Below are 12374 nucleotides of genomic sequence, written 5' to 3' on the forward strand. Positions count from 1 at the left end.
ATATTTTGTGTGCAACTATGTGACTCAAATCTCTTGAGATACGAATAACAATAAAACAACCACCATGTTGGCTAATCTAACAAGAGAATCTAACGAGGAATGCTTTTTTATCGTCGACCAAGATGGTGGTTATGACGGATTATATGATAGACGAAGAGAGCGCTACATATTAACAAGACGCCCTACAGACGTTCACTGCTGGGTTGCTTGTATCATGCACAGAAGCTTCGTTGCAATGTTAGTCAAAAGATAATGGAATGGCTCACAGAAAAGAATGATTTCGCTTAACTTGTCTAAAATGATCTCCTCTACATGATATTAAAATATTTGCAGGTTCTGCCCTTTTAAAATAAAATAAACAGTTTTGCGTATCTGGAATGTTTTTTTTTTATTACAGTATATACATTCTACTCTTTATGACTTTTTCATACCAGAGTTGGTAGAAATTGGAAAAAATCGGCTCCCAAATGGTCTTAAATCTAAATCGTTCAAGATATAGATAAAGTTTTAAGGCTATATCCCGGGCGGAGAAGGAGCCCATAAAATACAGTAAATGTATGTAATTTAGGCTGTGAGGGGGCCGTGAGATGCACTCTCCGCCCGGAATGTAGTCTTTTTCTCAAAACACACCGATTCAATCACAAGCCAACCCTGTTATTCTTTATACTTCATATTGGTTGTATCAAAAAATAATTGCACACGAACTCGAGGCTGATTAGGAGAGATTAGGATGGATTTCTAACCGCTACAGTCATCATGGACGAAGCGAGGAAGACAAGATTGAGATGAAGCTTATTAGAGACATTGTATCTCGATAACAGAAACTTTCACGTCATTGACGCAACTAAAATTGCCACGCAAGGCGCAATTGTGCGTTATCTCGATCGCTATGAAACAAAAAGTCAAGCTCGAAAGTACGACTAATCTCAGGATCAAATACGGTTCATTGTAAGCCCACGTCTCAGGTAAGGGATACTCCTAGTCAGGTAATAAGGGATACTCTCCTAAATAAGGTAAGGGTTACTCCTAAATCATGTTCAGGGATTATATTTTCTTATTGTTTTTTTTCGTTACTGTCACATTATAGCGGAGCTCTCGCGCGGAGCACCATACTTAAGAAAAAATGGTAAACCATCGAGATGATTTTTCATGGCTTGGCTGACGTCACTTCCGTCCGTACGTCCGTACGTCCGTCCGTCCGTCCGTCCGTCCGTCCGTCCGTCCATCCGTGTACACAACACAGGAACCCCGCTTGATGTCAAAGCAAAATTAATCACAAATGCGGCTCTCAAATGCACAGAAAAAATCGCTTTAGGACAAGTTATAAACCAAAAACAATTAAAGAAATACTTTCATGTAGTCAAAGATGAATCAAAAAGTGTTCTTCAAGAATTCAGGTATGTTTTTTTTAGCAAACGATCGTATATTATTATTTTTGAGAAGCATTTTTCTCGACGAATCGATAAATCAAAGACTTTCTCTCAAAACTTTTTATATTTCTATAGATAAGCTTAATTCATTTTAATGTTGGAGGAAATATAACACGGAGAGCATATTACGACAACAAATATTCGTCCATTATTTAGCTTTGTAAATCTTTAACAATTCGGTTGTTTTTAACCAACTATGGTATGTTTTTTGTTCAAAAAAATGCAGATTTGCTCGCCTCCTATCGCGGGGTCCGATCGGCAAAGAAAAGAAGACTTTCATTACAATAATTTATATCTTCCTACTGATAATTTATTTATTTTTGAATGAAATATAAATTTTTACCAAATATTCAACTGTTTATTAAGCTGTTCGAGCAAGTATGGTTATAAAAATGAGCTTAAATTTGTGCTGTTGAGAGATGTTATTGTATAAAGACCTAGACTTTCACTTTAAAAAGCTAAAAAATATTCAAAAACATTTACAAATGCCAATTTACTTACAAAGAAATTAGTCATTTTGTATTTTGCAATGCCTTTTGCATTATTTTCTATTTTGTCTCAGTTGTTCTTGTCAAGTTTAAATGAATGTAAGCTTTGCTTTTGGAAAACTGTAAAGACCTAAGTAAACCTTATTTTTTGCTCACCTTAACCGCCAGATTTCAAGTGTGGTTTTTAGTCTTGATTTGCCCTAAATCTCCAGATTTTCGATTTCCATAAAAGACATGCGAGGTAAATTTCACTAAACTTGATATTGTATTGGATTATCTGTAGTTATCTTTCGTTTTTTTTTTAAGTAAAAAGTTTAAAACCGTCGGTCTTGAAAAACTTTGTCGAAGAATCTTTTAAGAACAAAACTAGCCCCTGGGGGTGGTGGTGAGTTGTGTACAAAATTCCTTAGTGGGAAGAGTCTACTCGCGCCAAAAAAAAAAATAAAGAAAAAAACGAAAAAAAATGTAGAGCATTTCGATTCGATTTCACTGCATGGTTTTTACTATGGGAGAAATTATCTTCATCTCGAATAAGAAATAATTGAAGATTTTTTCCCCCGGTCTTATTTTTACCTTCCAGTTTCATTCAAATTCGCCGGAGCTCCGCTTTTAGGCAGTGCCTAAATATATATATTTTGTTATTTTTCTTCTTCTTTACTGTCCCATTAAGCCAGTATATTGTCCATACACCCTTAAAGACACAGCAAGGCACGTCCCATGTACCTACTCTAGTTCTAAACTTAATTTCTATCCGCTCAAAACAAGCTGAAAAGTCGCGAGCGGGGAAAACAGTTTTTAGCTATGTAACGGAGAGGAAGCGATTCCAACACTAGCTGGATTAATTTGTACTTTCAATTTTTTACAGTCATAAAGATTCTATTTCTTCTTATTTGTTCATGTGAGAATTGGTATGGATTGAAAAAAATGGCTCAAATGGGTTTCAATGTGAAGCGAAGATACATATGGGGGAATTGAAGACTACATCCCGGGCGGAGAAGGAGACCATAAAATACAGTAAATGTATGTAATTTAGGCTGTGAGGGGGCCGTGAGGTGCACTCTACGCCCGGGATGTAGTCTTTTTCTCAAGATATCGAACTAAAAATAACGGGAGATCATACTCCTAGACCTTAAATGCTGAAGCGTCGTATACATACTCTTAAATATGGTCAAGGAAACCCTTCAATATGTTCAGTTAAAAATAGGGCACTCTTAAATATGGTCATTTGAAAAAAGGATACTCTTAAATATGGTCAAGGATACTCTTAAATATGGTCAAGGATACTCTTAAATATGGTCAAGGATACTTTTAAATATCCCTTACCTGAACTAGGAGTATATCCCGGCTGCCGGTGGTCATTTAGCGCTCCTATATGAAAATACTGAATGGGCAGCAGTTTCTCTCCCCCTCCCCCAAAGGATTTTCCTCTGCTAGCTAGATTTCAATTTGACGGATTCAAAAATAGAAAGTTTCACAGTCTATATTCTATTATTTTTAAAAGAAAAAAGAAAAAAAAAGAAAAGAAAAGAAAAGAAAAAAAGAAAAGAAAAGAAAAACGGAAAAAAGGAACAAAAGCGTGAGTAGGTATAATGTTTAGGTCACCCATCCAAGTGCTAACCCTCCTCAGACGAGCTTGACTCAGTATCTTGAGCGACAACGATCTATCCACTGGATCACGGTTTCAGGTGAATCAGCATAACAATAGCCGTGAAAACAATGTACTGAATAGACTAGACTTTTTAACATTATACTTTCAACCGATTCCGTGCGTGGCAGAGATGCAAGGGATTAGCCGATATGGTCTGGGGGCCGGCTGGTCTCTCCCCTGAAGCTTCGGCTAGAACATTTTCTTGCGTAATTCGTGAACCCAAGGGCAGAAGGATTTAATCGCCGTCAGGTCCGAAGTCCATACGCCGCCTCAGCTCTGCGGATGTCTCGGGGGTATGGCAAAGTGGAGTCGTTTTTTTTTAAATTTCTGATCGGTGAATTAATTCAAAACCCATCATATCGAGATAAGATTTTTCTTTTTTTAAATTGCATATTGTTATCAATTTGGCAATATCGTTTTTGAATTCGAAAAAGCCCTTCTATTTACTTTTGTGTCTTTTAAAAAAGGCGCGATAGATAAGAAAAAGGCATGCATCAAAACATTTTGATAAAGGAAGTCCCTCGTTTAGTTTCATTAACTTAGTGTGACGTCATAGCCGCCATGTTGGGAAAAAATGACGATTTATCAAATAATTTTTTTTTTTTGCTTTTTTTCTAAATACAACTCAACAAGTGGTCAGGGATGATTACGACCAACACTTTTCTTTCAGAATATATATCCTTTTTTACTATTTTAGTTTTACATATGTTCATAATATTTTTTCTTTTCGATATTAACACACTTCGCTTTTAATAAAAGTTAATGCATTCTTTGAAAGTAAATCCTGCCTCTTACTTTGCAAAGCGAAAATAAATATACTGTACAAGAATAATTCAGGATTTTTTAAAAACCAGTTACAGTTCTTAGCGCGTCGTAATACAACATGTTATTTATACATGGCAGACAGGGATCACGTGACCTGATAGCACAATAGACTCTTTTCGAGTTCCAAATTACCGCTGTGTTTCTTGATTATACATTCATTTACTCAGGCTTAGCCTCGATTTTGTGAAGAATATTCACGTATTCTACTCAAGGTCCGTCAAGTTTCAAAGTGTTCACATTGTTGAAGTTGTGCATTCTTTACTTTACCGTTGGTATTTGCGAGTAATTAGACACTGATTTGAGGCTTAGCCCGAGTAAATGAGTCTATAATCAAGAAAGACAGCGGTAATTTGGAACTCGAAACTGGACTATTATCCCAAAACAGATCATTGATAATGTTGACTGTTGCTATGTGGAGGAGGGTAATAGGTGGTGATTTCGGGGGAAGAGATGAAGGGAGGTGTTTTTACCCCCCTTAATTAAAGAAAGGGCACATCTCTTAGGGACGAGGCCAAAACAACAGTACAAGGTAGGGCCCCAATGTTATTGATCATTAAGTGGTAGAGTAAGTGAAGACTTTAAAATACCACCTCCCCCTCAGAGATCGAGCTATTGAAATGCTTCGAATACAGTCCTTTGACTAAACGTTGTCGTTTGATCAGCTTCATCCCTACGCGCCTAGACAGAAAAGGATCATGGGGATAATTAATTCACAGTTACTAGCTGCCGCATATGTTATCTAACACGTCTTGAGCTCGCTTTTTTTTGATCCCATTTAATTTGCTGAAACCATGCCTCGAGCATTGGGCGAAGATTTAAACTGGCGAGTAGTTTGGATGACACAAGTTCTGGGTAATTTACCCGTTATCCTTTTTCGGTCTAGGCGCGTAGGGATGATCCGATCAACGACAAAGTTTAGTCAAAGGACTGTATTGTGTTACTCTACTTCAAAGCCTCGTGAAACATTCTACCTTTCTATGTTACAAGTATAAGATAAGAAACTTCTTGATTGGACTTCTGATTAACGTGTCGTATCTTTCCGTAACCGCAACCACAAGTTGTGATTGGTTAATTAATTACTAGAAAAACATTGGAAAGCCATTTTAATGCTAGGTGCTGTCAGTCAATATCTGACGTTTTCCACTGATACGCGTTTTCCAATCGCAACTCTAAGACATGGTTAGAGAAAAATAGAGCTCAACGCTCACCATTGAAATTCTTGCGCTTCTCGTTTCACAAGGTTTTTTGGCGCTCTATATATTGCACTTGATAACAACGAGTGTGAAACCGGGTACTAGCTTATGGCGGGAGGCCTGGGCAAGCACTTTCTCGAGACTCTTGTATTCTAAAGTCACTATGGTAACCGTGTACCCAAACGATCTGCCCGGTATTCGCGCGACAAATTACCCACTCAATCTCTCACTCGTTTCTATCAATGGTAAATAAATGTAGTTATTTACACTTGACGTATTCTTAGAATATATACATACTTCATTAACAGACTGTCAATTGGAAAAGTATTTCATTATCAACTAGGCCTCCAAGACGTAATCTTGTTCCTAGAGCCCGCTTCTTTTGGTCTCTAGCCCGCGTGGCGGCTTTAGGGGATTGGGGAAGAGTGAAAAGGGAAGGGGGAAGAGAGAAAGGAGAGCCTCCACTCATCCCCTTGGTTTTCCCCCTCTCCCCTTCCCTTTTCACTCGTCACCAATCCCCTAGAGCCGCTACGCGGGCTATTTGCTCTGCGGCAAGTAACACGTGACTGTCTTTCAGCCCGTCCAGTAACTGTCTAAAAGAGACTGCAAAATCTACGATGGCGACGTCCACCGGAAGTTTAAATAATTTATTTTTTGGGTTCTGTTTATTGGAGATTTCACTCAAGAAATTGCCAGGAAAGTCAAATCATCCACAAGGAAGACAGACTTTGAAGGTGCGAGACCCAAAAGTGAAATTATTTACACTTCTGGTTGACCGTCGTAGATCCCTATGACTTGCTCGGGCACCAAGCACTTGGTCGAAGGCCAGTTTTTAAAAAATCTCCCAAATAGTCCCCTTTACAGTTCCCTGCGCCATCTTGAAAGGTAGCTGTGCCTTTGCATCGAAGCAAGACGAATGGTGAGCTTGCAATGACAGAGACATGTGAATCATTGTTCAAGGCGTTAAAAAAGGTGTCTATCATTGCAAGCTCACCGTTCGTCTCGTTTCGATGCAAAGGCACGGCTACCTTTCAAGATGGCGCAGGGAACTGTGAAGGGGACTATTGACCTTTGACACTATGTTCTAGCATTGTGATGATAATATATTATAAGTACACTATATATTATATCATAATTATCATTTATTATTATTATTATTATTATTATTTAATACTATATCTATACTTCGCGCTTACTCAAATGGCTTGAAGATTTAGGAGATTCGCTTGGTGCATCATCAATTCCATTCTGATATGAGAATTGTACGGCGGCTTTGGTCGACGTTGGCTGTAGAGTGTTTTCGACCCTCGGTGCTGGTTGTGGGGGATGTGGATTGACTGGACGACACGTGCTTGTGACGTCAAATGATGCGCGTACGGTCGTCATCCCGTTTGCTATTGTTTCCGTATCGTCGAGGTTATTTGTTTTACAACGATACGCCACCTGGAGTGTGAAAGAAAGAATGAGTGGCTGAGGGCGCAAGGGAGAGAGAGAGAGGGAGGGAAGAAAGGAGAGAAAATGAGAAAGTGGGTGGGTTAGGGAAGAACAGATTGAGGGAGTGAGAATGAGTGGGTGGGTGAGGGAGGGAGGGAGGGAAAGAGATAGTGTTAGAGAGAAGGAACTGAACTGAACTGAACTGTTCTTTATTTATACACGGGATTCCTTCAAATTATCACATTTGTTTTACAAGGGAGCCGTGATTTAAAAATGATAGTTCAGTGTAGAATTAAAATGATCTAGAATATAGTATAAATAGAAATGTATGTATATATATATAGCTATTGTATAAATAATAAAATACATACAGAAAAAATTATAGACCATTGACAGACAGGTCAATATTTTTTAGTTTGGATTTAAAGTCGTTAATAGATTTGGCTTCTCTGAGATTTTTAGGTAAAGAGTTCCATAGTTTAGCACCTCTATAGTTAAAACTGCGCTTTAGAAATTCAGTTTTGGGGTGAGGTAGGCATAGTTTTGAAGTACATTCTCTTAAATTATAAGAAGTTTTTTCATGTACATGCGAAAACCCCTCAGATATGTTAGAGGGATATAGCTTGTTCACAGATTTGAACATAGAGACAGCAAGAGCCTTTTTGCGTTTATGCTCAAGATTTTCTCAGCCAAGACTTTGTAAAATATCAACAGATCTAATATCATAGTCTGACTGGGTTATGACTCTTGCTGCTCTGTTTTGCAGTTTTTCGGCAAGTTCTTTGTTTAAATTACCCCATACTTCGCAGCAATAATTAAATAGAGGTTCTACTAAAGAATTATAGATAACGATTTGAGTATTAAATGGTACAAAAGGTCTTGCGCGTTTTAGCCCATAGATAGCTGAAGATATTTTTTTGCAAATATGCTCAATATGAACATCCCAAGTTAATGTCTCATCGATATGGACTCCCAGAAGTTTACTAGATGATACTCTGGGGATAGCTGAGACATTAATGTGGATGTAAGGCTTGCGCACTAAGCTATTTAGCTCAAAGTGAGACCCTAAGATAATGTACTCGGTTTTGTCACATTTAGACTAAGTTTATTTGCTAAAAGCGAAGTACTTATTTTACTCAAATCATCATTAATAGCTGGTTCAAGTTCATGTAGGGTTTTGGCAGCAAAAGAGATGCTCGTGTCATCAGCGTACATACGAACCGATGAAAAATTTAGACAACAGGGAAGGTCATTGATATAAACTAGAAATAATAATGGACCTAGGATCGTTCCTTGCGGAACGCCGCTGGTCAAAAAAGAAGAATCAGAAAGACTACCATTGATAAAGCATCTCTGTTGCCGATTGTTTAGATAAGAACTGAACCATTCAAGCGAAGAGCCTTTGACACCATTAAGATATAGTTTTTTAAGTAATATAGCATGATTAACAGTGTCAAAGGCTTTAGCTAGGTCAAGAAATACTATAGTATTTAAAAGTCCTTGGTCGAGATTTAAGAACCATTCATTAGTAGAGTCAAGTAAGGCTGTGACAGTGGAGTGGAGGGAGCGAAACCCTGACTGATACTTGCTGAGAATTTTATGAGACACGAGATAATCATAAAATTGGTTGTAAACGATTCTCTCAAAAATTTTAGCAATAGTACCAATCACGGAAATTGGTCGGTAATTACTAGGGTCACAGCGTTCATTGGCTTTAAAAATTGGAGTGACTTTTGCAAGTTTCCAATCTTCAGGGAAAATTCCCGTTTGAATAGACTGGTTGAAAATATCGCAAAGAGATTTAGAAATTACCGGGGCAGCTTCTTTAAGCAAGATACTTGATATATTATCAAGTCCATTAGATTTGTTAGTGGGTAGTTTTTGTAGTATATTTAATACAGTAGATTCATCTATTTCATTAAGCTTAAATTCTGTGTTAACAGGTCTGTTAAACTCATCACACGTAGATGAGCTTGGCGTTGGTGCTTGGGTGGGAGGAGCCTCGGGAACTCGGCGGAGGATATAACATAATAGCGTTGGTGTAGCGTACAAACTGCGTAAGCTAGCGTTAGCGATATGAGATAGCGCATAGCGTTAGCGAAATCGGATAGCACGTGGCGTTAGCGAAATTGGATAGCACCCGATGCAAGCTTCGTCCCCAGATACCATCTGTTCATCATTCATCTCATTGCGTGAGACATTAATTTGCTTATCAGATGGCCGCGAAGCTATAGCCTTTTGATGACAGATACTTGCGATAACAGGCAACTTAGTTCAAGTCTAACTTTGCTTAAATATTTTATTTAACCACATATAAAACTTTCGAAACTGACTTCAGAGGTTTTACATGTAGAAGCAAGTTTGGACCCTATACTTGCAAAATGTTCGTTAAACGCATTGCTAATCTCATGTGAAGCGAACAATTTCGTGTCGCCAATTTTGAGTTCAGAAATGGTATTTGAAACATTTTTTCGATTCAAAATTTGGTTAATAGTTTTCCAAACAGCCTTGGGATTACCGGAATTTAAATTTAGTTTATTACAATAATAATCAGATTTTGCTTTTTTAATCAAGTTGTTTGTAACATTTCTTAATCGCCGATATGCAGCCCAGTCATCCGGTAAGTTAGACAATACAGCTAATTTGTGAAGCTTGTGTTTCGCAAAAATAGATTTCATTAATTCCTATGTAAGCCAAGGTGAGCTTTTACATCTTACTCTCTTAGATTTAGAGGGTGCATGTTTTTCAGCAATATTTTGAAAATTTGTTTTCCATTCTTTCCATGAATCATTGGGATTAACATGGATATTCAAAGAAATATTAGGCAAGTTTAATTTAAGTTCCTTGCGGAATTCATCAGATTTGAATTTAGAGAATTGTCGAATGGTCACATAACGATGTTTGTTATTACTCGAAGCGGCAAATTTTCTTATTGCATACACTAAATGGTGATCACTTATACCTAACGGAATAACTCCACTTGAAATTATTCGAGAGGGGAAATTAGTAAAAATGACATCAATTAATGTTGAAGATGTGGGCGTAACACGTGTAGGAGAGCGAATTACTTGTTTTAGATAAAAAATATCAGAAAGAGATTTTAATGCCCTTAAATTATAATCAGGAGTGGCATTAAGGAAATTGCAATTAAGGTCTCCCATTAATATAACTTCTTTGTCTTCCAAATCAAAATTTGAAATTATTGGTTCCAAACAAGCAAAAAAGTCAGAGTCGTGAACTTTAGGAGGTCGATAACAAGCGCAGATTATAAAAGGCTTGGTTTTAGGATTTTGAATTTCAAGACAGAGCAATTCGAGATCTTTTGTAATAATTGTACGACGTGAAAAGGAGATATTATTCTTAATGTAAATACAAATGCCACCTCCATTCCTATTCCTGTCATTCCTAATGATTATATAGTTTTCTAAGTGAACTACAGAGTCAGATATCTTTTCATCAAGTCTTGTTTCATTTATAGCAAGGATATCAGCATTTAATGTTAGAGATATCGCTCTGAGTTCGTCAATATGTTTGGTTAAGCTAGTAATATTAAGTGAAGCAAATTTAAGACCTCTTACCTTAGGAATCAGAGTATCAGATATGTCAGGAGAAAACGAATTGACCTGTCTGTCAGTAATAATCTATCATTATTAATAAGAGAAATAAAGTTTGTAGCCAAGGTAGATGTGCCTTTTTTGTTTGGGTGGATTCCAGATTTGTTTAAACACGATAAGTCAAAGTTGGAATGCGTGTAGAAGTTCCAAGTCCTATTTTTAGCAAATTTTGCAATGTTCTTGTTTACTTCCTTTCCTTTATCATTAAGCGAATCATTGCGGCAAAGAATTGATGACACTGTTAGGTGGCTGTTGGGGCAGTCGGATGAGATTTTGTCAGCAAGGTTGAGGAGGAAGGGACAGATAGAGGGAGTGAGAATGAGTGGGTAAAAGAGGGAGGTAGGGAGGGAAAGAGATAGTGATAGAGAGAAGGAGGAAGGGACAGATGGGGGGGGGGGGGGGGGGGAGTGAGAATGAGTAGGGCGGTTGGGTAGAGAGGTACAGATGGAGGAAGGGAGGGATAATGAGTGAGTCGGAGAATGGGTGAGGAAGGAAGAGAGAAAGAAGGAGGAACAGATGGAGGGCGAGAGAAGCAGTAGGTTGGTGAGTAGAGAGATAGGGCAAGTGAGAGGGAGGAAGGGAGGGTGAGTGAGAGAAGGAAAGATGGAAAGAGGGAGGGAGGGAGAAATGGAAAGAGATACGAAGGGACAGAGTAAGACAAAAAAGGAGAGAAAGAGAAAGAGAAGTAGAAGTAGAGAAAGAGGAAAAATAACAAATAAGCAAGTTTTGTAAAACAAAAAAGAAAACTAGAACTATAGTAGCTTCATGAAAGTAAATTCAACACTCACCTTTGGGAACATTATAAGACAGATAGTAGCTACCGCTGGGAAAATAATACAGACTGATAATACGATATACATTTCTTTATAGTTTTTGAATTCCAAAAGAAGTGATAAAAACGCGCCGACCACGGATAGCACGACAACATTGTACACACATATCCCAATGACTCTCGAATCGTTCAGGTGTGCGTATATAACGTTACGTGTTTCATAGGCAAGGAAAAGACCGTAGAGAATAAGAATTCCCTTGTAAACGTAGATTATCGTCAACCATACGACCATGTTCTCGGCGTGACACGTCCTGATGATATCCGTAAATAAGACGAACGTTTGACCAGGTTCTTTCTGTTGAACAATTATAATAACTAGTTTACTACTTGGATGGATGGATGGATGGATGGATGGATGGATGGATGGATGGATGGATGGGATGGGATGGATGGATGGATGGATGGATGCATGGATGGATGCATGGATAGATTGAATGATGAAATGATGGAAGAAATTATGGATGGATGGATAGATTGAATAATGAAATGATGGATGAAATTATGGATGGATGTATAAGCGAACGAATGAATGTATGAACGAAATAAGACCCATAACTTACTCTATTTTCATCGATTATTAACTCTTTGTGTTGGATGGGATCACTTAGTTCCCACGTGATAAGGATGATAAGGTCAATAACGACGATTATACCAACAAGGGATAGTAGATACCAGTCTGATAAAGGACCCAGCTAAAAGGAAAGGAAGTAAAATAATACGATAAATAACATGTAGTTTACTCGGGAATCCCCAAAATGTTTCTAACATGAGAGAACTCTACGACAATAAATTAGGCAAATTTTACTGCAACCCAAAGATGGACTCTCTATATAAGTGATTTATTTGGGTACCCAACCATGGACCTAATAAGTGATGTACTCTCGCCCATCCGATGGACCCAATGAGTAAT

General features: G+C 37.9%; 1 protein-coding gene across 1 annotated transcript in view; it reads right to left on the reverse strand.

Annotated features, from left to right (window-relative positions):
- Window positions 1–4216: 4216 nt before the first annotated feature.
- Window positions 4217–12374, reverse strand: part of LOC116303948 (gamma-aminobutyric acid type B receptor subunit 2) — a 68283-nt gene continuing 60125 nt past the window's right edge. The window contains exons 16-18 of the mRNA XM_089040287.1: window positions 12025–12156; window positions 11421–11759; window positions 4217–7027 (exon numbers count right to left, since the gene is read on the reverse strand). Coding sequence (XP_088896413.1) covers window positions 6764–7027; window positions 11421–11759; window positions 12025–12156 — 735 coding nt within the window. The 3' untranslated portion in view covers window positions 4217–6763. The remainder of the gene's footprint in view (window positions 7028–11420; window positions 11760–12024; window positions 12157–12374) is intronic.

Source organism: Actinia tenebrosa, unplaced genomic scaffold (assembly GCF_029948245.1).
Source record: "Actinia tenebrosa isolate PJP-AT-01 unplaced genomic scaffold, QUT_ActTen_1.0 PGA_scaffold7__59_contigs__length_16204524, whole genome shotgun sequence".
Taxonomy (NCBI): Eukaryota; Metazoa; Cnidaria; class Anthozoa; order Actiniaria; family Actiniidae; genus Actinia; species Actinia tenebrosa.